This window comes from Peromyscus californicus, unplaced genomic scaffold, assembly GCF_007827085.1.
Source record: "Peromyscus californicus insignis strain IS unplaced genomic scaffold, ASM782708v3 Scaffold_5__1_contigs__length_169319896, whole genome shotgun sequence".
Classification (NCBI taxonomy): domain Eukaryota; kingdom Metazoa; phylum Chordata; class Mammalia; order Rodentia; family Cricetidae; genus Peromyscus; species Peromyscus californicus.
The window spans coordinates 36,729,884-36,755,137 of NW_026294573.1; the positions used below are offsets into that span (position 1 = coordinate 36,729,884).

The window sequence follows — 25,254 nt, forward strand, 5'->3', positions numbered from 1 at the left end:
GGAATGTATTACCCAGATCCTTCTTTCAGGATCAAGACGCCCATTCCTTTAACTACCAGGCTAGTTGTCTGCTGGGAGCTCACAGCTGTGTCCTTCTCCATAAGCTACCTGAGGGTACCAACGTATTCCAGGGTGAGCTCTCTGAAAGGAGATGACAGAACCAATATGAAACTGCTATCACCTGGGAAGGTAAGGCAGCAGAATGAGGGCTGTGAAGAGGAGGAACAAGCCAGCTGACACACACACTGGCCAAAGATCAGTCGGCCAGGCAAGTCTCTCTGGCTCACTTCTACTGACCTTTGCTGGCTCACTTTGCTCAGCCACCTGCAAACTTATCCCTGGATGGAACTCAGTCAGACTTGTTGGCAAGTGCACCCTTACCTGCTGAGCCATCCCAACAGTCCCTTTTCACTCTTTCCAGAGCCCAGCCTGATCATTTAATCCAACTTAACCCACAAATTCCAAATCTAGCTTGGAACAATCTAGAGTATAAATTTATCCTACCGATTTCTTAACCACTTTCCAAGTGAGTATGCTAAGTGCTGTGGAGCAGTGATTCCCAAGCACTTAAGCACAAGCACCACACTAATCGTAGTTACCAAGACTTTAAGAGAGTGGAGCTCCAGGATGGGAACTTTACAAAGTTCAAGTGGCTCTGGAAAGCTGCCAGGTCTGGGAGTCACTATTAGGCAAGTTATATAAATGAATGAATTAATGCTCCCAATTTATTTCAACAAAAACCTGTTTAAACTCCATTATTAGGGAGGGGAGATATAGAGTTTGCTTTCTATTGCTGTTATAAACACCATGACCAAAAGGTTTATTTCATCTTACAGCCCATCCATAAAGGGAAGGCAGGTCAGGAGCTCAAGGCAGAACAGAGGCCATGGAGGAATGCTGCCTAATGTCTTGCTCTCTAGGCTCATGGTCAGCTGCTTTTTTTGTTTGTTTGTTTGTTTGTTTGTTTTTCAAGACAGGATTTCTCTGTGTAACACCCCTGGCTGACCTGGAACTAGCTCTGTAGACCAAACTGCCCTTGAATGCAGAGATCCACCTGCCTCTGCCTCCTGAGTTGCTGGGATTAAAGGTGTGCACCACCACCACCCGGCTTCAGCTGCCTTTCTTATATCCCCTAGGACTATCTGCTCAGAGGTACCTAAGCTCTAGAGGGCTGGGCTCTTCCACATCAATCTTTAATGAAGAAAAGGCCACCACAGGCCTGCCTATAGGCCAATCTGATGAAGGTATTTTGTCAATTGAGGTTCCCTCTTCCCAGATGACCCCAGCAAGAAGCCCTAGCATGCAAAAAGAAAACAATAAAGTACATTATGAAGCCTATGAGGGACACTACTGAACACACTGTAGGATGTTACCCTTGTCCTGGGAGAGTTTGCAGACAAAAAGGAAGGACAATATTTATAACAAACAATTATGACACCAGCTAAAGATAGAAAGTGTTTGTTTATCACCTTGCTGAAATGTGCACCCTGGGAGATAAGCACAAAACATCTTTTTTGTTCACTGCTGTATCTCCAGGGGATAAACTAAAACTTAGCACATTGTATTTGAGAAATAATTGCTAAATAACACAAAAAGCTAAAAATAATTTTAATTTCAACTAAATAAATAAGGAAATAGCATTTTTGAGAACAGAAAGAATTTTTTATTTTTATTTTTTTTTTGGTTTTTCGAGACAGGGTTTCTCCGTGTAGCTTTGCGCCTTTCCTGGATCTCGCTCTGTAGCCCAGGCTGGCCTCGAACTCACAGAGATCCGCCTGGCTCTGCCTCCCGAGTGCTGGGATTAAAGGCGTGCGCCACCACCGCCCGGCTCTTTTTTTTACATTTTTTTTTTTTTTTGAGAACAGAAAGAATTTTAAGAGAAGGAGAGGCGAGCTTCTTTCTGCAGTAGATGGTGGTTAACACAGAGACCCACACTGGTCAGTGTGCAGAGATGAGAGACTGGAATGCTCAGTCCTAAAGGAGACATCGATACCACAGGGATCACAGAAGAAAGGGCAGCTCACTACAGTGAAGTAGTGTTTTCTGGACACAACAGGTCGTTGCACAAATGAACTCACAACGGGGGTGACTACTAAATGCACAAGATCAAGCCAGACAAAATCCTAGAATGAGTGTGAGAGTGGTCAAGAAATTCCACCCCTAGCTGAAAAGCTATTGGCAAGTGATGGTTGCTGAGAGGAGTCAGCTTTCTTCAGGGATGTGGCCGATAGGCTATCCATATTCCAGCAGACAGCCCTACACCCATGCACATACCAGCAGCCCTAAATGAACTCATTAGGCTTGTAAAAAGAACACATGAAATTGGGAGGGAATGTGGGGATGAGGGAGGAGTCAGAGGGAGAGAAGAAGTGGGGAGAATGGATCAAAGCATATGATATATACATTTGAAATTCTTTTTTTTTTTTTTTTTAAGAAGCAAGGCAAAGCCAGGCAATGGTGGCAAACACCATTAATCCCAGCACTAGGGAGGTAGAAGCAGGCAGATCTCTGAGTCGGAGGCCAACCTGGTCTACAGAGTGAGTTCTAGGACAGCCAGGACTGATAACACAGAGAAACCCTGCCTGGGAGAGAGAGAGAGAGAGAGAGAGAGAGAGAGAGAGAGAGAGAGAGAGAGAGAGAGAGAGAGAGAGAGAGAGAGCAAAGAGAGTTGCATTGATGGTACTCCTACAACAGGTAAGAAATGCTGAGCTGCTTATATGTGTGAACGCATTTAACATGATACTGTGTTCCTAATTTATAGACAAGAAAACTGAATTGGCCTAAGAACTTGACCAAAATTTCACAGCTAAAAAGTGATAGAATTAGGATCTAAACACAGGTCTCTAGATACAGTGATTAGGAATTCAGACCTCATTCCCAGTGAAACAGAATGTCTTTGAAGGTTTTTCTCTGAGGAGAGGTGGATACTTGCATTTCTGGTAACAGCTTTATAGCTGTATAATTCATGTCATAAGATTCACCAATTTAAAGCAGGTAGTTCAGTGCTATTTGATAAATTTGTGGATTTGTACAGCTATTGCCAGTATCTAATTTTACGATCTAGAAGAAACACTTTTATGATACAGAAAAATAAACATTATATTCATTAGTAATCCATTACTAATCATTGTTAAACCAGTCTCTGAAAATCACTAATCTACTTTCTTACACAACCTAGGTCCATGTTGTGGGAGACTTGTTTGTACAGCCATTCCTCTGTGCCACTAAAGCCACCTTGCTTCAAAGGATGGAGTCAACAATTGGCTGACCAGAATTAGCCATAGAGTTCTTGGAGGACTGAGGAGGTTTGCTAGAGAGGACAGTTAGAGAGAAGAAAAGATTTCCAGGGGATTTTCAGGGTTGGTAGTTGGGGAAACGTGGAGAGTGGGTCAGTCAATCGACTCAGCGATGTTCTTGGATTTATCAGGTCTTTATCTCAATTTCTGACTCCCACGTTTTTATTATACTGGAACAATTTAGATATTCGTTACTAGTCCACCTACCCTATAGTGGGCTGGGCCCTCCCACATCAATCACTAATCAAGAAAATACCTCCACAGACTTTCCTGTAAGTCAGTCTGATGGAGATAATTTCTCAAATGAGGGTCCTTCTTCCCAGATGACTCTGGCTTATAATAAGATGGCAAAAGAGCCAGCACAGCGATCATCAATAATACTGCTCTACACATGGCTATATAATCACCTGACCAAGTCTCTGCTTTCTGGGTTACAGACATGGCTACAAAATCACCTGATCAAGTCCCTGCTTTCTGGGTTATATACCCAGAACTAGAACTGCTGGGTCATAGAACAACTCTGTTGTATTTTGGGTGCAAACATCCCACTATTTTCCAGAGCAACTATACTACTTTAAACTTCCAAAGATTTCTGATTCCTCCATATCCTTGCTTGTATTTGGGAGTAGAGTTTAATAATAAATAAAACCCCAGGAGCTAGAGAAACAGCTCAGTTTCTCTAGAGAGACCTTGGCTAGCATGTACAATGTCCTGCATTCAATCTCCAGCACCATCAAAAAGAAAAAAAAGAAAAAAGGAAGAGGCAGTCAGTTAGACAAACACACACAGAAGAGAGAAAGCTGAGAGAATCATTTTATCTGCCCTGATGGGTGTGAGGTGGTATCTCATCATGAACTTAACTGCCATTTCCTTAATGATTAGTGATGTGAATTTTCTCATATTTATTAGTTATTTTTATGTTTTCTTAGGGAAATGTTTTTCAAACCTTTTTCCCATATGAGTTGAGATCCAGTATTCTTTATATTCTGGACATTAACCCCTCATTAGATGTATTGGTTTTGAATACAGTTGTGTGACAAAAATTTTCCTGGGGAAGCATCTACTCACCTGTGGGGGCCCACAGAGGTTTCCTAGTGAGATCTGAGCTTGCCTTACACAGCAGGGCTGCATTAGGGCATGGCTTGACCACATGAGTGGTTAACAGGTGGTTGGGATGGTCTGCACTTGGCTGTGCTGGGGGAAGGTCTTTTGCCCCACCCCTTGGCATTCCTTTAAAAGCCCTTTATAAGAGACAGAAGGGTCCAGTGGGTTTTGATCCAGGTCCTCCTGAGGCTATCCTGTGTTTCTGTTTCTCTCTCCTCTATATTTCTATCTAAATATTTCTAACTTCTCCCTCCTCAAGAGTACCCTGGGAGAAAAAGTGGGAGCTGGTCTCCCTCACTCACCCCAGATAGTGAATCCATGACAGACCAAAGTACAGATACCACCAAAGTCCAACTTGGTGAACTATGAGTTTTATTGGGGTTACTTACAGGACTATAAGTGAGAGCTTACAGGAGCAGAAATGACTTACAAGACAGCTGCATCACCAAAGCCCACCCCAGCATGGGTGACAGCTCACTAAAGCTGGGAACTGGGAGCACACTGCAAACCCTGCAGGTGGCTCAGGAGGTTGGAGAGCGTCCTTTCCAAGTGCCTCAGTTGGTCTAAACCTCTTCCAGGTAACTCAGCTGGTTTCTGCTCCTTCCAGACAGTTGGTCTGGTCTCAGAGTTTCTGCAGCTTGGCTTGATCGAATTTTCTTTGCAGCTCAGTGTCTCCTTAATCTGAGGACTCTCAGCTTTTTTTTTTTCCCTTAATCTGGCAAGGTGGGGCCTAGTGAATCTGGTCAGTTTCAGGGACTTTCTGAAGTGATTTTGAGTTGTTTACCTTCCTTCTTAAAGAGCTTCCCTACAGGATGGCATGTTTCAATCTCTGAAGAACTATTACACAACAAATACCTATTGAGCAAATATTTCAAAAGGAAGGAGTAACAGACTATATAAAATTCTACAGAAGTCATAAAGAAACGAGGGCTGGAAAAGGATGCTGTATTTGGCCATCATGAGGTCACTGGTAACCTTTAAGAGATCAATTTTAATTTAGAGAATGAGAGCACCTGGCATACTATAAAAGCTTCCGAGATGGGGTGAAGGGAAAGGAACAAATAAGAATGTGCAACAATGTATGTAAGGGCTACCATAGTAATAATGAGTACTCCACAGTTTCTATGCTGGGCTTCATTCTAACAGCTTTACTATTAATGAATTCAATTATCAAAACAATCTGTGAAATAGCATCAGTTTTAAAACATTTTATCGTGTGTGTGTGTGTGTGTGTGTGTGTGTGTGTGTGTGAACATATGAATGAATATCACATGTATGCAGGTATCTACAGAGGCCTAAAGAGGGTGTCTGATTCTCTGGCTCTGGATTTACAGGTGGTTTTGAGCTACTGGATATTGGTGCTGGGAACTGAACTCCATCCAACAAGTGCTCTTAAATACTGAACCAACTCTCCAACCCCTAGATAGTATTATTTTATCCATTTACAGTAGAGAAACAAACATAATAATGAGCCAGAATTACACAAAAACACATCACAGTATCTTACAAACACATGGGATGGGAAAGAGTTTGTGATTTGAGCAAAAGATCTGGAGGACTGGGGTGAAGGCTTAGTCAATAGAGTGTTTTCTATGCCATCTTCAAGATCTGAGTTCAATTCCCAGAACCCACATAAAAAAGCCAAGTATATGGCCTGCAAACCTGTAGCCAGTGCTGAGGAGAATACAGACAAATCCCTGGAGCTTACTGGCTGGCCAGCTTTGCTGAATAGGCTCTATTTAAAACAGAACATTAGTTCTTCATTTTTTTTGGGGGGGGACATAATATAGAAAAGGGTTTTTATATGAATAACAGCGATGATGTTGGTGATGTTTGACAGATTGGTTTATCAGGTGTTATTAGATTTAAGCAAAATAAAAACAGGCAGGCTATGAGTAAATTGATTAATACTACAGGCTTTATTCAATAAAACAATTAATAAATGAGGAAAATGTATTGCCAAAGTTTTCAAAATAAAACAAAGCATTACTTACTGAGTATAAATAGTGAATGGATGTACAAAAGGCTATGTTACTTACCTGATCTATCATGTATTTGTACCTAAAAGCAGTAATAATCTTTAAAAGAAAATTTTAAAAAACTGCACGATGATAATAAAACTATATAAAAAAGAAATCTGCAATGCTTATTTTTAGAAAAATGACTCATATCTGATAATAGTTCTGTCATCTTTCTTGTCAATATTGTCCCTTTGGATCACCTAGCTATAAACTAGGATACTAGCAGGCCATATGGAATGTCATACAAAAGGAATTCCATAAAAGGTTAATCAAGCTTGTGACAGTAAACAAATTTCTTAATCTTTATTGCAACATTAGCTGTAATTTTAAATTTTCTTTTTTTATAATTTTTATTTTACGTTCATTGGTGTTTGCCTGCATGTATGTCTGTGTGAGGGTGTCAGAAAGTCTGGAACTGGAGTTACAGACAGTTGTGAGCTGCCATGTGGGTACTGGGAACTGAACCTGGGTCCTCTGGAAGAGCAGCCAGTGCTCTTAATGGCTGAGCCATCTCTCCAGTCCCTTAAAATTTCTTATAGTTGGAATTATATTAAAATAGTTGAATTATATTAAAACAGATAAAATATATTCAACTGTTTTCATTTTGCAGGGTAATTACTTCCTACTTAGTCTCCTTAATTATATCTACCTTAATAAAACATTGCATTAAATACTATTTTACAAGCCAGGTGGTGGTGGCGGTGGCGGCGGCGGCGGCGGCGGCGGCGGCGGCGGCGGCGGCGGCGGCGGCGGCGGCGGCTGCGCATGACTTTAATCCCAGCACTTAGGAGGCAGAGCCAGGCAGATCTCTGTGAGTTCGAGGCCAGCCTGGTCTACAGAGTTCATTCCAAGAAAAGCACCAAAACTACACAGAGAAACCCTGTCTCCAAAAACCAAAAACAAACAAACAAAAAAAACCCAAACAAACAAACAAAAAAAACCCCAAACTTATGTGATTTTACTATGAAACCAAGATTAGAACCCATAACTTCTTTTTCTTTTTTCCTAATCCAATAAAGATCTTGTACTAAATCTCTATCACAGAGTAGTCTTTTAATCCAGAATCTTGTTTCTGTAGCTAGACAACTCTTAGAACTTACTCCTCATTGTGCAGATCTGTCCCTTTTTTGTGGAAACAAATACCCTCTGAATTCTTCTGACACTGTTTGTTGTAACTATTAATTAATCTGGTGCCTCATACATGCCAGGGCAAGTCCTCCACCACTGACCTACACCTCAAACTCTGACATCCTTCACTTTTAACCATGTGGCTTGCAGAATAAAAGCAGCTGCATGAGAAACAAGTTCAAGGTTGTTTCCCTCAAGGATTAACTAGTCCTTCTGGGTCTGAGCAACCAAACAATCAAAACCTGGTTCCATCCAAATGTTGTGGATATGTTTTCCACTCAACAAATTCTGGATTTCAACAAGAAATCCACTTTCTGAATATTGACCTGGATGAAAAGGTAGGCATGGTCAGATCTTCTCTTCAACAGGAACCCAACATATCATCATTAATTGTTCTCTACATAACTGTTCCTTCCTGTTTCTCAACTATTTATCAACCAGAGCTTCCTCTTTTTTGAGACAAGGTCTCATGGGAGGTGGTGGCACACGCCTTTAATCCCAGCACTTGGGAGGCAGAGCAAGGCGGATCTCTGTGAGTTTGAGGCCAGTCTGTTCTACAGAGCGAGATCCAGGACAGGCAACAAACTATACAGAGAAACCCTGTCTTGAACTTCCTCCCACAAAAAAGAAAGAAGTTGTTTCCCAAAGTGACTATATCATTTTGTAGTCCCCCAGCAGCACAGCAGTGTTTCTGTCCCTTTAGTCTCTTTGTTTTTGGAACTGGGTCTCACTATGTGGCCCTGGCTGTCCTGGAACTTCTTATGTAGACCAGACAGAGATCCATCTGCTTCTGCCTCCTGAATGCTGATACTAAAGGTCTGTACCACCATACCCATTGGTATTTCAGTCTTTTTATTTTTAGCTAAAGTAGTATATGTGTAGAGTAGGTATTTCCTTGGATTTCAATTCCCATTTTTCTAAGAACTAATGATAATAAGTATCCAGATAACTGTCTTTGAAACAAGAAAACACTAGGGTACTCTATCTCTGCTTAAACAGCCCCAGGACCACACTTACCTAACCCTTATAAGGAGGGAGAAAAAAAACAAACAAACAAAAAACACAGAGAATAAAAAAAAAAGTTTCAGAGACTCTTAGAGTCAAGTACCCATTCAACTTATAACTTGCCTAAATAAAAATGGTAACAATATAATCCTTAGGACCTTAGGTTTTGGTATTTTCAAGCTTGGTTTGGACTCTAAAGGAAGATACAAAGTTTATTAGAAACAATTCTATCAAAAGCTGGTAAATAATTATTTATTGATTCTACATAAATAAGTAACTGTGTTAACTTAATAAATAACCAAGAACTTGTTAATAACCAGCTTTGCCACTTTTAAAATACATGTTTTAAAAATTAGAAATATCCAGCCGGGCGGTGGTGGCGCACGCCTTTAATCCCAGCACTCGGGAGGCAGAGCCAGGCGGATCTCTGTGAGTTCGAGGCCAGCCTGGACTACCAAGTGAGTTCCAGGAAAGGCGCAAAGCTACACAGAGAAACCCTGTCTCGAAAAACCAAAAAAAAAAAAAAATTAGAAATATCCAAAGATTAAGTCATAAAATGTCAGCATATCTTCCAGACTTCAGTCACATATAAGTTAATTAAGAGATATATCCACACTACAAAATATAAAAAATGGCACATGACTGTTCTTTCATTCAATAAACATTTGTTATAGTATATATAGTGAGCCAGGTATAGTGGCTCACACCTATAATCTTAAGACCTCAAGAGGTTGAACCAGAAGAATTACAATGAAGTCTAAGCCAGCTTGGGCTACAAAGTGAGAAGTCACCTTAAAATAAGTACATAAATTGGGCCGGGCGGTGGTGGCGCACGCCTTTAATCCCAGCACTCGGGAGGCAGAGCCAGGCGGATCTCTGTGAGTTCGAGGCCAGCCTGGTCTACAGAGTGAGTTCCAGGAAAAAGGCACAAAGCTACACAGAGAAACCCTGTCTCGAAAAACCAAAAAAAAAAAAAAAAAAAAGAAAAAGAAAAAGAAAAAGAAAAAAAAATAAGTACATAAATTAAAAAATATTTCTGTTGCAGAATATTTGTTTATGTAAAGATGTGTTACATTTGTTTAACTATGTAAAGATGTGTTACATTTGTCTATGTTGTGGAATATTTGTTTAACTATGTAAAGATGTGCTGCATTTGTTTATGTAAAGATGTGTTGCCTAAGGCACCTGATTGGTCTAATAAAAAGCTGAACGACCAATAGTGAGGGAGGAGGTGTAGGTGGAACTTCCAGGCAGAGAGAGTAAGTAGGAGGAGGAATTCAGGCTCGAAGAAGAAAGAAAAGGAGACAACAGGGAAACACCAGGGGCCAGACAGACACAGAGGAAGCAGGAAAATAGGACATACAGAGTGAAAGAAAGGTAAAAAGCCCCAAGGCAAAATGTAAATGAATAGAAACAGGTTAAATTAAGTTAAAACAGCTAGTGGAACAAGTCTAAACTGAGGCCAAGCATTCATAATTAATAAAAAGTCTCCGTGTCTTTATTTGGAAAGCTGGTTTGTGGCCCAAAGAAAAATCACAACTATATATTTCCTGAACACCATTTAGAGTAAATTACATTAATCTCAATAAGAGAGAGAAAGTTATACTGAAAATCAAAACCAGTGGATAATATCACATGAAAAGTATCAGAATAATTTTGCATATGATCACAAACACTGTCTTAGTTTGGTTTCTGTTGCTGTGATAAAGACCATGACCAAAGCAACTCAGGGAAGCAAGGGTTGTTACAGTTGTAGGCTATCATGAAAGGAAGTTAGGACAGGAACTCAAGACAGGAACTGAAGCAGAGACCAAGGGATGCTGCTTTCTGGCTTGTTCGCCATGGCTTGCTCAGGCTGCTTTTTGAGACAACCCAGCAACATCTGTCCAGGGGTGGCAGTGTCCACAGTGGGCTGGACCCTCCCAAATCAATCATTAATCAAAATATCCCACAGACTTGCCTACAGGCCAATCTGATGGAGGCATTTTCTCAGTTGAGGGTTCCTCTCCCCAGATGATGCTGGCTTGTGTCAAATTGACAAAAAATAAAATAAAATAAATCTAGCCAGGAGAAATGCTAAATGTTAATATCAAAATGACTATAGTTCTTTACCATACCAACTCAAGGACAGGTTAAAAATGGTCAAGAAGTAGGCTGGGTGGTGGTGGTCCATGCCTTTAATCCCAGCACTTGGGAGGCAAAGACAGGCAGATCTCTGTAAGTTCAAAGGCCAGCCTGGTCTACAAAGTGAATACAAGGACAGTCAGGGTTGTTGCACAAAGAAACCTTGTCTCAGGGGGAGAAAAAATGGACAAGAAGTACACTGCCTTTATAAGAAAGAAATGAGTTCATAAATAAATTACAAAGTATGGGTTGGGGATTTAGCTCAGTGGTAGAGCACTTGCCTAGCAAGCGCAAGGCCCTGGGTTCGATCCTCAGCTAAAAAAAAAAAAGAAAAGAAAAAAGAAAAAGAAAAAGAAAGAAATTACAAAATAGAAAATTCATATAAAAGTAACCCAGAGCCAGGTATCTTGGTGTACACCTAGCACTTGGGTGGCTGAGCTAGCAAGATCACAAGCAAGTTCAAGGACTTTCAGTTAAGCCTGGCCTATAAGATTACTAAAAAAAAAATCTTAAAAAAACCCAAAATGAATTATCATGTCCTAAAAAATGCTTGGGTTTGAACCATAGTCCTTACACGTTTGTCAAGCCTTCTAGCACTAAGCCAAACCCATAATGGTGAAAATTTTCTCTTTTATGTATGAACCACCGACCTTTTAGTATATAGTCCCATATTTTAAAACCCTAACCAAAACAGAATACCATCAGTTAATTGATTTTTCATAGCCATGTGGTTTTCTTTCTTTCTTTTTTACTTTTTGGGGTGGGGGTGGGGTTATTGTTTTGAGATAATTTCTCATGTAGCTCAGGCTAGCCTCAAACTCAACATGTAGCTGAGGATGATTTTGAACTCCTGATCCTCCTGCCTCAAACTCTAGAACAGTGGTTCTCAACCTTCCTAATGCTGCAACCCTTTAATACAGTCCTTCATGTGGGGTGACCCCCAACCATAAAATTATTTTTGTTGCTACTTCGTAACGGTAATCTTGCTACTGTTATGAATCATGATATATGTGTTTTCCAGTGGTCTTAGGCAACCCCCATGAAAAGGTCATGGGACAACTCCAAAGGGGTCATGACCCACAGATTAAGAATCACTATTTTAGAGTGCTCACTTACAGGTATGTGCCACCATGTCCAGCTTCATAACCATTGTTGAAGCAGGACAAATTACTTGGTTCACATATATAATCAATTAAATCATAAATCAATTTCCAGACTTTTTCACTATAAACTTTAAACTAGGCTAATTTAAACTCACATTTCAGTAATATTTATTTTTTAAATTGTGGATGTACTTTAATAAATTAAAGAAAGTCTGTATGTTTCAAGTCTTTCTGTAAAATACAAAGAAAAGTGCTCCTAACATTCTGTGTAAAACTGTATTGTGAAATACATATGTACAATAAAAACATTTAAAAACTGTGGCACTGGGGATCGAATCTAGGCAAGCACTCAGGCACTCAGTCACAGTACCTGCCCTAAAAAGTCTTAGAGGTAACTTCTAAAATGAAATCTACTCTCTTTAGTTTTCCCATGATCTTTAAAATCTAAAACTCTACTCTTGAGAAGGTCGTCTTTATAAGAATTCACATAATTTCTTATATTTAGAAAAAATGAAAAATCACCACTTCACATATGATGCTGTAATACTCATCCACTTCTTACGTTGGCAAGTTTGGAGTTTTTCCCATCACTTTCTATATGACATGCTCACACTAAAAATTCAAGCTTATCTCTCTTCTCCTTTCAAGATTTTTGTTGTTCTGGATGTTCGCATGTAATTTTTTTGTTTGCTTGCTTATTTGATGGGTTGCTTGCTTGGTTGGCTGACTGGTTGATTAGTTGGTACTTTTGAGAAAGAAGTCTTGTTAATTTTACATTGTGCTTTCAGAAACTCCTGGACTCAGGCTCTTCTCCTAGCTCAGCCCGCTGAGTAGCTGGGCCTACAGGTGCACTGGCAACAGTCCATTCTTAGCCTTCATTCAGTCCACCGACACTTGCTGAACACTAACATGCGCGTACAGGAGTTGGGAAGACGGGAAGACGGCTCAGTCAATGAAGTGCTTGTCTTTCAAGCACAAGTTTCTGCACCCACATAAAAAGTCAGGCATGGCCGGGCGGTGGTGGCGCACGCCTTTAATCCCAGCACTCGGGAGGCAGAGCCAGGCGGATCTCTGTGAGTTCGAGGCCAGCCTGGACTACCAAGTGAGTCCCAGGAAAGGCGCAAAGCTACACAGAGAAACCCTGTCTCGAAAAACCAAAAAAAAAAAAAAAAAAAAAAAAAAAAGTCAGGCATGGACCAATGGAATCGAATTGAAGACCCTGACATTAATCCGCACACCTATGAACATATAATTTTTGACAAAGAAGCCAAAAGTGCACAATGGAAAAAAGAAAGCATCTTCAACAAATGGTGCTGGCAAAACTGGATATCAACATGTAGAAGGCTGCAAATAGATCCATATCTATCACCGTGCACAAAACTTAAGTCCAAGTGGATCAAGGACCTCAACATAAATCCAGCTACTCTGAACCTGCTAGAAGAGAAAGTAGGAAGTAGTCTTGAACGCATTGGCATAGGAGATCACTTCCTAAATAGAACACCAGTAGCACAGACTCTGAGAGAAACAATCAATCAATGGGACCTCTTGAAACTGAGAAGCTTTTGTAGAGCAAAGGATACGGTCAACAAGGCAAAGCGACAGCCTACAGAATGGGAAAAGATCTTCACCAACCCCACATCTGACAGAGGACTGATATCCAGAATATATAAGGAATTCAAGAAATTAGACATCAAAATGCCCAACAGTCCAATTAAGAAATGGGCTATAGAACTAAACAGAGAATTCTCAACAGAGGAAACTCAAATGGCTGAAAGACATTTAAGGAACTGCTCAACATCCCTAATCATCAGGGAAATGCAAATCAAAACAACTCTGAGATACCACCTTACGCCTGTCAGAATGGCTAAGATCAAAAACACTGAAGACACCTTATGCTGGAGAGGATGTGGAGCTAGGGGAACTCTCCTCCACTGCTGGTGGGAATGCAAGCTTGTACAACCACTTTGGAAATCAATATGGCGCTTTCTTAGAAAATTGGGAATCAATCTCCCCCAAGATCCAGTTATACCACTCTTGGGCATATACCCAAGAAATGCTCAACCACACCATAAGAGCACTTGTTCAGCTATGTTCATATCAGCATTGTTTGTAATAGCCAGAACATGGAAACAACCCAGATGCCCTTCAACTGAAGAATGGATAAACAAAATGTGGTACATATACACAATGGAATACTACTCAGCAGAGAAAAACAATGGCATTATGAGGTTTGCAGACAAATGGATGGATCTAGAAAAAATCATCCTGAGTGAGGTAACCCAGACTCAGAAAGACAAACAGGGTATGTACTCACTCATAGCAGGATACTAGACATGAAACAAGGATGACTTGTCTGCTACTCACATCACCAGGGAGGCTACCTGGAAAACAGGACCCCAAGAAAGACACAGGGATCACCCAATGACAGAGAAATGGAATGAGATCTACATGAACAGCCTGGACATGAGTGGGGGTAATGAAAGGCGAGGGTTGAGGGAAAGAGAGCTTGGGGGAGCGGGAGATCCCAGCTGGATCAACAACAGAGAGGGAGAACAAGGAATAGGAGACCATGGTAAATGAAGACCACATGAGAATAGGAAGAAGCAAAGTGCTAGAGAGGCCCACAGAAATCCACAAAGATACCCACACAACAGACTGCTGGCAATGGTCGAGAGACTGCCCGAACTGACCTACTCTGGTGATGGGATGGCCAAACACCCTAATTGTTGTGCTAGAAACCTCATCCAACTACTGAGGGATCTGGATGCAGAGATCCATGACTAGGCCCCGGGTGGATCTCTGGGAGTCCAATTAGCGAGAATGAGGAGGGTTTATATGAGCGAGAATTGTTGAGACCAAGGTTGGATAAAGCACAGGGACAAATAGCCAAATGAATGGAAACACATGAACTATGAACCAATGGCTGAGGGGTCACCAATTGGATCAGGCCCTCTGAATGGGTGAGACAGTTGATTGGCTTGATCTGTTTGGGAGTCATCCAGGCAGTGGGACCAGATCTTGTGCTCATTGCATGAGTTGGCTGTTTGAAACCTGGGGCCTATGCAGGATTGTTTGGCTCGGCCTGGGAGGAGGGGACTAGACCTACCTGGACTGAGTCTACCAGGTTGACCTCAGTCTGTGGGGAAGGCTTTGCCCTGGAGGAGATGGGAATGTGGGGGGGGGGGTCGGGGGGAAGGTGAGGGGAACGGGAGGGGGGAGAACAAGGGAATCCGCGGCTGATATGTAGAACTGAATTGTATTGCAAAATAAATTTAAAAAAAAAATTAAAAAAAAAAAAAAGTCAGGCATGGTGGTGCACTTGCAATCAGTGATGAACAAATTCCAGGGTCTTGCTGGCTGGTCAGGTCAACCTAGCCTAAGCCATGAGCCCCAGTTTGTAGTAAAAGAGCTTGTCTCAAAAAGCAAAGTGGGGGCTAGAGAGAAGTTAAGAGTGCATACTGCTCTTGCACAAGTCCCAGCACCTACATCAGGTAGCTCACAATCATCTGTAACTCAATGAATCCAGCACCTCTGGCTCCAAGGGCACCAACACTCAGATGCACATATTGACATGCGCACAGACACACATGCATATAATTAAACATATTGTTTTAAAGAGAGGAGAGGTGAAAGGCTCTTGAAAGTATTGGAATGATACCCGATCCTGACCTCTGGCTTCCACATAAACATGCACACATACCTGCACACAAACAGAAGCACACAAATTAAAAAAAAATTAAAACTTCATGTATATAATAAGGGAGGAAGGAGAGAACTCACTATGAAATGCATACATACATACATACACACAAAAAAAAAAAAAGATTTAAAACTTGATAAATTTCTTCACTAAAGAAATGTTACCAGGCCAGGCGGCAGTGGCACACGCCTTTAATCCCAGCACTGGGAGGCAGAGCCAGGCGGATCTCTGTGAGTTCAAGGCCAGCTGGTATACAGAGCAAGATCCAGGAAAGGCGCAAAGCTACACAGAGAAACCCTGTCTCGAAAAACCAAAAAAAAAAAAGAAGAAAGAAAGAAAGAAAGAAAGAAAGAAAGAAAGAAAGAAAGAAAGAAAGAAAGAAAGAAAGAAAGAAAAAAAGAAAAAAAGAAAGAAAAAGAATGTTCCCAGACCGTGGAGATGGTTCAGTAGATAAAGGCAGTTAGCACTATGGCCAGTGACGACTTGACTTTGATACCCAGGACCAAAGTGAAGTGAGAGAACATATTCCCAAATTGTCCTCTGATCTCTGCACACATCATTTCATAAATGTATACACACACACAAACAAATAAACGTAACTGAGGTTTTTGTTGTTGTTGTTGTTGTTTTAATGAGCTGTATGTGGGGTACATCTTTGGTCCCAGTACTTGCTAGAACAGAGACAGGCAGATCTCTGTGAGTTCAGAGCCAGCCTGGTCTACAAAAATAGCAAATTCCAGGATAGCCAGGCATACATAATAAGACTCTGTCTTAAACAACAAGAAAATTTAATGTTACCAAATATCCCTTAAAGGTATACAGCTGCCTTTTGTGATATCCTACATATAAATTAAGCCATTTCCATTATGAAATTTTGTTGTTACTCATTCTATTTGAATTTACAGAGGATACTATAAAGCTTTCTAGTAGGTTTAAGTATCTTTTGTGTCCCCCGATATTGTATATAGAAATTAATTTCATATAACATTCATTAACTGGGAGCCGGGTGGTGGTGGCGCACGCCTTTAATCCCAGCACTGGAGAGGCAGAGCCAGGCGGATCTCTGTGAGTTCGAGGCCAGCCTGGGCTACCAAATGAGTTCCAGAGAGGCGCAAAGCTACACAGAGAAACTCTGTCTCGAAAAACCAAAAAAAAAAAAAAAAAAAAAAATTCATTAACTGGGGCTACAGGTATAAGTCAGTAGCAGAGTGTTTGCCTAGCCTGGGCTCCATTCTAGATATCACAAAACAAATAAAAACAGTAACAACAAAAAGAACAATTATTATACTTGTTATAATTCCAGGAAATTTCATAGATATGTTTATTGATGATAAACAACTATACATAATTATAGACTTACTACCTAATGTTTAAATTGTGGATAATTTCTTGAAATTGACCTTTTCTACTACAACTGTTAGCTTTGTAGTTATACCTATCCCACACAAGATAGTACTGGCATCCATATAAAACACAAATAAAACATTTTTTTTTTTTTTTGGTTTTTCGAGACAGGGTTTCTCTGTGTAGCTTTGCGCCTTTCCTGGGACTCACTTGGTAGCCCAGGCTGGCCTCGAACTCACAGAGATCCGCCTGGCTCTGCCTCCCGAGTGCTGGGATTAAAGGCATGCGCCACCACCGCCCGGCTCCAAATAAAACATTTTTAAAATCTGAATTATATTACCTTCATAACAGTAAGGGATCAGATTGCAAATTTATTAACATGGCTTCAAACTTAAGAGAAATACACGCAAAGACTAAGTCCCTCCCCCTTTTTTGGGGGGGGTTTCGAGACAGGATTTCTCTATGTAGTTTTGGTGCCTGTCATGGATCTGGCCTCGAACTAACAGAGATCCGCCTGGCTCTGCCTCCCGAGTGCTGGGATTAAAGGTGTGTGCCACCACTGCCTGGCTGTTTTCCCTTTTTAAAAAAGGAACAATATTTCTGAATCGGTATTATTATGTAAAAGAAATGTATCTTTAAACATAATAAACCTACATTTCTCCCTTTTGTTGACATCAAGGTAGGAAGTTTGAGTTCTAATTCAAAATGTGATGTTTTCTACAGAGTACCCAAGCACACTGACCTCTACTGATGACTCAATGTGGAAAGTAATCAGAAGTTACAGAATTACGCTTATATGTGGAAAGTACTTTGAAGTTACGGAATTTAACTTATATAGTCTTTATAAAAGTTTTGATTGCAGCCGGGCGGTGGTGGCGCACGCCTTTAATCCCAGCACTCGGGAGGCAGAGCCAGGCGGATCTCTGTGAGTTCGAGGCCAGCCTGGACTACCAAGTGAGTTCCAGGAAAGGCGCAAAGCTACACAGCGAAACCCTGCCTCGAAAAAAACAAAAAAAAAAAAAAAAGTTTTGATTGCTTTTATTTTCTGTAAAAACTTTTGCGTGTTGTGCTTTTATTTGTTTGTGAAACGGTCTTACTATGTAACCAAACTGGCCTCAAACTCATGATTCTCATCTCTACCCAAGTATACTCTGCTGTGAAAAATTCAAACAAACAAAAACACATTATAAGGGGCTGGATAGATGGCTCCTCAGTTAAGAATGCTTGATGACTGCTCTTATAGAGGTCCTGAGTTCAGATCCCAGCACCTACATGGGGTGGCTCACAACCACTGTAACTCCAGCTCCAGAGGATCTGACCTGCCCTCTCCATACTCTGAAGGTACCGGCACTCACACGCACCCGCCCCCCCCCATACTAAAGTAATTACAAATTAAAAACATCTTTTTAAATTTTCTATTATGAATCTTTTAAAGGATATTAAAATTTGGTGGCTCGTATATGTAATCTTAGCACTAAGGGTACTGAGGCAGGGGGATTGTCTTGAGTTTGAGGCCAGCCTAGTCTACAGAGTAAGACCTTGACTCAAAAAAAACAAAAATTTAAGGCTGGAGAGATGGCTTAGCAGTTAAGAGCACTTGCTGCTCTAGCAGAGGGTCTGGGTTTGGTTCCCAGCACTCACATGGCAGCTCACAACTGCCTGTAACTCCAGTTCCAGGGATTCCAACACCCCCTTCTGGCATCCATGGGCATCAGGCACACATATAGGCGCTCACATGTATAAATAAAATAAGTCTTTAAAACAAAATTAAAAGAATAAAATGATGTTATTATAGAACTATCCAGAATTCTCTTCCTTTCTACCTTTAACCCCCAGTTTCAAGACCATAATATGACTTGGAAACACTAAGGAAATACAGAGAATTCTTAGTGGGATGTAAGAATTAAACTGAGGGGGGCTGGAGAGATGGCTCAGAGGTTAAGAGCCTGACTGTTCTTCCAGAGGTCCTGAGTTCAATTCCCAGCACCCACATAGTGGCTCACAACCATCTGAAATGAGATCTGGCACCCTCTTCTGTATACATAATAAATACATTTTAAAAAAAAAGAATTAAACTGAGTTTGGAGTGAGGTTATAAACTAAAGAACATGATTTACTATGAGACTATATGTAAATAACTCACTGATCTCTGCAACGCTTTTAGAAAACTGATCGACTAGATTAAGTCACACAAAACATTAAGAGGGGTGGGTTTCTAGTTTTATATATTACAAGGTGATTAATGTCAAAATGCTTTAAATAATGAAGAAATGAGATATCTTCTTCCATACTTTCTAGTACAAATTAAGGTCAGAGAAATAAATAACACAAAGCACCTGGTTCTCCAATACAGTATAATTCATTATCTAGGAAAGCCAAATAAATCAGACAATGTTTGTGTCCTTCTCAGGGTCCCTGAAATGATCATGTACAAGTCCATTACCCCATAAGTACCATAGATGTGGTTTAAGAAGAATATGTGATTTAAATATGATCTGGATCATCCACTAAATCTGATTTCACTTGGAACTTGACATTCTAATCACTGTAAAAATAGGTACCTCTTGGGACTAGAGTTACAGCTGAGTGGTAGAGTGTTTGTCTAGTGCCAGAGGCCCTGGGTTCAATTCCCAGCACGGGGAGGTGGGGGTGGGGGAGATAAAAAACTCTTCTCCCTTATTTATTCCCTTCAAGTTTGAAATTCTTTCAAATCCATTTCTATCCCTAAGACAACCACTTAAACTGACTCATCACTTTAAAATGTTTTAAATAAGAACCTTTAAAAGCTAACTGTTCTAAACTCTCAGAAAGATTAAAATTTAGAGATTAATAAAATGAGCCATATTCTTTTTCATGTTTTCAACATTTCAATATTAAAGCTGTATACCATAATCACCTATTTATCCAACTCATTCTTTCTAAAATATACACAAATACACAAAGCACTGACATCTTTCAAATGAGCACAACTTCTCAATCCAGTGTCCCTATATTCTGGCACATAATACATATGCATTTTTTACTTATTTAAGAATTAAGAATAAAAAACTTATTCATTCTCAATTTATTCATTCTCAACAGAATTTATTCACTCTCAATAACTGGAAGCAGACTGTCCTATATAAAAACACTGGGATGTACTAGTTTTCAAAGGGAAATAATTCCAAATAAGTTGGTTTTCCTCGGTAGAAAAGAACTAGATGTTTGGGTTTGTATATGTATGTGTGCCTGAGCCTGTGAAACATCCTCCTTTCAACTCCTTTAGAAAAATCAGTATTGCCTTTAGTAAAAATAAGCATATACTGTACAATAAAATACACAAAGATATGTACTTCAAGAATGCTATAATAATCCAAATAGGCCCAAAAAAGTGTTTTAGTATTCTGTATAACAAATCAATGTTAAACAATGTCGTTTTTTTCTTTCTCCCTGATCATTCCACAAATCAGGCACACTTTAGTTAAATACTTAATAAGATTAACAAACTAACTGGAGGCTCAAGAGAAAGAGTAGATGAGACAGAACCAGTTTCCATTTTTGTACAAACAAAAAGATAAAACAAAAGCGAATACGAAGACGTGTTAAATGAAAAGCATTTGAAACATCCAACGTGACTGGCTTTTGATTTACCCCAGTCTGACAAGGAAGGCAGACCCCGCCCCCACTCCAGATTGTGTGGCTTTTTTTTTTTTTTCTTTCCCATGGATGGGGGTGTAGAGAAGAGAAGCTGTCACATTTCCATCTTCGGTTATTGTTAATCTGCAGCCTAGATTCCCAAGCATCACTGGCTCAGGGGGAAAAATATTAAAACGGACAATTAAAATTGTCTAAAATGCACAGTATTCTGTTGCTTTTTCCGATGTGAAAGTTAATTACACCCGGACTCAATCTGCTATAACTACAGATTGGCTGTGACAGCCTGTCCCTCAAATACTCCCTCTAAGACCTATTGCTCCAGATTCGCTAACAATCCCTTCTCCTCCAAACTTAAATCAGTAAAACGCGTTTCGAAAATTGTTGCATCCAAAAGGGCACCCATCTCCCCATCCTTATGCCTTTAGTATGGGGAATAGGATATGGGGGGGGGGGGGAGAGAGAGAGAGAGAGAGAGAGAGAGAGAGAGAGAGAGAGAGAGACCGACTGAGAGACCCCTATTCGCTCTTCAAACAAAAAGAAATGGGGCAGTCGGTGAGGGGAAAGAACAGAAGTGGACCTCAATGAAACGTTAGGAAAAGTTTTTTATCTGACTTTTTTATCCTTCGGCGGGGGTACAGGAGTTGGGCAGAAAGCCGGGGTTTCGATCCAGGGCTTGGGAGGCACCTGCAGAAGAGGCAGGGGACTGAGAGGGGCCGGCCGGCCGGGCAGCACCTACCGACTTGCAGCACGTTCTCCACGGAGCCGCTGTCCAGCAGACGGATGCCCCGGCGGAACGGCAGCCCCTCGCCGCCGCCGCCGCCGCCGCCGGCGCTCGCCACGCCGGTCCCAGTGCCCAGCCCGGGGGACGCGCCTGGCCCGGCGGCCCCGGGGGCGGAGCCGGCCGGAGTGGCGACCCCCGGGGGTGGCGGCGGCCCCTCCTCGACCGGCGAAGACCCCGCCGCGCCGGCAGCCGCGCCGGCGCCCGGGCCGCCCCGGTACTGGAAGCTGGAGTACATGCAGATCTCCCGCTCATTCCGCGGGAAGGACCAGTAGACGATGCGGCGCTGCACCGGCTCCGGGATCCGCTCGAAGCGCTCCTCCACACGCTCGTACGCCCACTTTTCCGCCACCGTCTTGGCGGCGCAGTCCAGCAAGGACTCGGGCTGCAGGTGGGGGCGGGCCCCGGGGGCCAGGCAGCCGCCGCCGCCGACCCCCGCCCCTCCGCCCGCTGCCCCGGGAGTCCCGCGGGGGTGGTGAGCTTGCGGGCTGGGCCAGGAGCACAGGCGCTTGGCCGGAGAGATCGGCGGCGGCGAAAGCAGCTCCTCTCGCTCACCTCCTTCCGCCATTGCTGGGGACTGACTGAGGCGGAGGCGGCTGCTGCGGCTGCTGCTGCTGCTGCTGCTGCTGCTGCTGCTGCTGCTGCTCGGGCTGCGGCGGAGACCCCGGCCACGGCCACGCGCCCCGCGCAAGCGCCCAGCGGCGGCGCTGTGGGGAGGGGGCGGGGCGAGCGAACCCACGAGCTCGCCGGCCCGAGTGGGAAGCCGGGGCCGGTCCCGTGCTCGCGCCGCCGCCGGGGCCGCCGCTGGTTGGCCTGAGGACCAGCGCCAGGCGACGCGCCGCCGTCCGCCCGGGCCGCCGCGGGAGCGAGGAGACGCGGGCGCGAGCACGGAGCTGCCCCGCGCGCTCCGGGCGCAGCCAGCCCGGAACACAAGCCGAGCGCTCGCACGGGGCCCGCGGGCCGCCAAGGACGAGGAGCGCCCTGCACCAGGTGCCTCCAGCCCACCTGCCGCCCGGCCAGAGAGGAAGGGGCCGCGTGGCCAAGTGGAAAGACCCGGCCGCCAGCCGTCGCCGGGAAGCAATAGGCTTTGCGGGGCAGTGGGGAGAGGAACCAACTCCAGATCAGGCTCCTGCGGCAGCCAGAATTGACAGGCGGCTGAAGAAGGAGCACCAACCGAGCAGAAAGATGCTAGGAAGGAGGACACCCTGGGGGGATGGGAGGGTGGGATCAGAAAGTTCGAGGGATGGAAACTCTTCTCATGCCACAATCTAGGATAGCTTCGGCGCCCCCCGGCCAACTCAGAAACGGGCTAAGTCCACCAGCCGGTCGGAACAATGGGGCGCCGGGACCTCGCCGCTGAGGCAGCAGCACCCTCCTGGGGTTCTTTGAGGGGTTTAGCAGTATGGAAAGAAAGAACACGACTTTTCGTGTAGTTTTTGATAGAATTCTCTGATCCTTGCCCCTGATTTAAATTAGGATTTTCATGTTTTTCTTGTCTGCCTTCTGTTCCCCTGAATTACTTACCTAAAAATTAATGCGTTTTTTTGTTATTTAATGTCTAACTGCCCAGCTAGGAGTAGACTCCATGACAGTGAAGGTCATGTTCATTTTCTTCACTGTGGTGTCTTCTCACCCAGGTACATTAGTGGGTGCTCAAGAATGACAACTTCAACTGTAACTTCTCCGGAAACAACATAGAGGTGTGACTGTCTTTTACTCAAATTGTAGAATTTGCTGACAAACTAATCACTACAACTTTTAAAAAGTTCCAAGAACTGTATTAGAAGACATCCGTAGCCGAGTTCAGCTGGAGAGTGAAGTATAAAGAAAGAATAAGCGAGGAAGGCCTCGAACAGAAGCCGATAACACACACAGGCTGTGACTTAGACGTGAATCGCTCTTGCCAGCTGTGTGGTGCTAATAACAATGCAATTGATTTGTAAAAGAGACTGGTGGCAATGTCTGCATATAACTCGTAAGAATTAAAAATGAGGTCAATTGCTTCTTCCATAAGTGAGGAGTTGACATTATTTCTGCAAGTATACTTGGATTACTGTGAAGTATTAATCTCTACTTAAATGCCTCTCCTTGAATCTCGTACCACAGTCATAGGCTTTCATAACACCCATTCTTTTCAGAATTGTGTGTGTGTGTGTGTATTCCTTTAATGTCTATCTTGACTCCACTATTAGATTTGTAAGGACAGAAACCGTTTCTAATGCTTAAAAATGGAAGCTGCGGGGCTGGAGAGGTGACTCAGTGGTTAACAGAACACTGACTGCTCTTCCAGAGATCCCGGGGTTCAATTCCCAGCACCCACATGGCAGCTAACAACTGTCTGTAACTCCGAGATCTGACACTCTTAACACAGACATATATGCAGGCAAAACACCAATGCAAATAAAAAGGCCAGCCTGAACTGTGCAAGGGAGATCTTATCTCAAAAAAAAAAATGTGTATCTCACAATTTTTAAAGCATAATGCCCCTACTTGTTAGCTATAAATACCGAAAGAAGTGACCTAAACCCTATAAATGCATCAGCTTTCTAATTTGTAAAGTGAAGTTAAGAGCACTTATCTAATAAGGTTATTTTATAATTAGTATATCTGGATTGTATAGAATAATACCTACTACATGCTTACTTAATAAATGTTAGCTATTATTTGTGTACTTATTTAACTATTGGTAGACATTAATTCTTCCTTTTTTCCAAATAGTATTTCAATGAACATTCTTCTCTGGGTTTTCTTACATCATATATTCTAGAGTCTTTCCTGAGAATGTAACTAGAGTAGAATTTAATTATAGAGTATAAATACTTTCCCTTGTAGTGAATGCTGACAATTTGTAGCTACTGATGAATAACAAATTACTCAAATTTAGAGGTGTCAAATAACAGTAATTTAATACCTCTCACAGTTTTTGTGAGTGAAGACATTTGGGAGTAGCTCATGAAACTGGTATCAGATATTGGCTGAAGATACAATCATTTGAAGACTTACCTGGGCAGTCATGTGACTGGAAAATTGAGGTTTACATCCAGGAGTTCTCTCCAATAGACTGGTTTCCCATAAACAGAATTGGAAGCAAGGTAGATGCCGAATTACCTTTATGACCTAGCCTCGGAGGTCACATGCAATCACTACTGTATCTAGCCTATCAGTCCAGCCCAACTTCAAGGTCAGAGAAGACGGCACCAGAAGAGGGACATTAAAGGGGACATATTGGATGTTGCCTGCCACAACCTACTCTCACCAGCACTGTGTATGAGTGCTGTTTTTCTAGGTATTAGGAGTGAAAGCACCTTAACTGAGGCTGTTCTAGAACTAGGAATAGATGCAGAACAAGCTACAGAAAGATACAGAGGCGGGGAAATCCAGTAACGATGAGGCTATAAATCAGTGCAGTATTTTTGCGGCTTTTAGCTTGGGAAAAAAAGTATCACTGCTGAAGAGAATTCCCTGAATTGTGTCAGTCAAAAGTACTACCATTTTAATTCAACTGGCTTCTAAATGCTGCTTTGTGACTCCGTTGTGTCTCCCTGTCTGGTTGGTACTTTCATCCCCATTTACTGTATCAGGGATGACTGAGAAAAGCTGTGTCTTAAGGCCACAAGCAAATGAGTAACAGAACCAGAACTCAAATCCATGGTGTTAAATTCTGAATCCAGGGAAATTTCCTGTTGGTACCGTGGGCAAGTAGATTATCTCTCCTGAGCACAGATTTATATTTGACAAGGAAAGGCAGGAATGGCGATGAGAATTTCCAGTGAAGTATGAGAATCATTCCATTGTCTACTTCAAGTGGGAAAAACTGAAGAGAAGCGGGGTGGGGGTGGGGGGGGCAAAAACAAAAGGAAGAAGAAGACAGAAGGAGAAGGAGACACAGTGCTGACACGTGACAGAGACATTAGAAATACAAGTGGGGTAAAGTGAAACCCACAGTAAAGCCTTGTCAGTACAGTACATGGTGTGTGGGGTGAGTATCAGGTGGGTGGTGTTATTGGGAGCCATG

The 25,254-nt window shown here is 42.4% G+C and overlaps 1 protein-coding gene across 1 annotated transcript in view; it reads right to left on the bottom strand.

The window, feature by feature from the left end:
- Window positions 1–21,807, bottom strand: part of Zswim5 (zinc finger SWIM-type containing 5) — a 122,886-nt gene extending 101,079 nt beyond the window's left edge. Inside the window, exon 1 of the mRNA XM_052717555.1 lies at window positions 21,198–21,807. Within this exon, the coding sequence (XP_052573515.1) occupies window positions 21,198–21,807 (610 nt within the window). The remainder of the gene's footprint in view (window positions 1–21,197) is intronic.
- Between the last annotated feature and the right edge of the window lie 3,447 nt (window positions 21,808–25,254).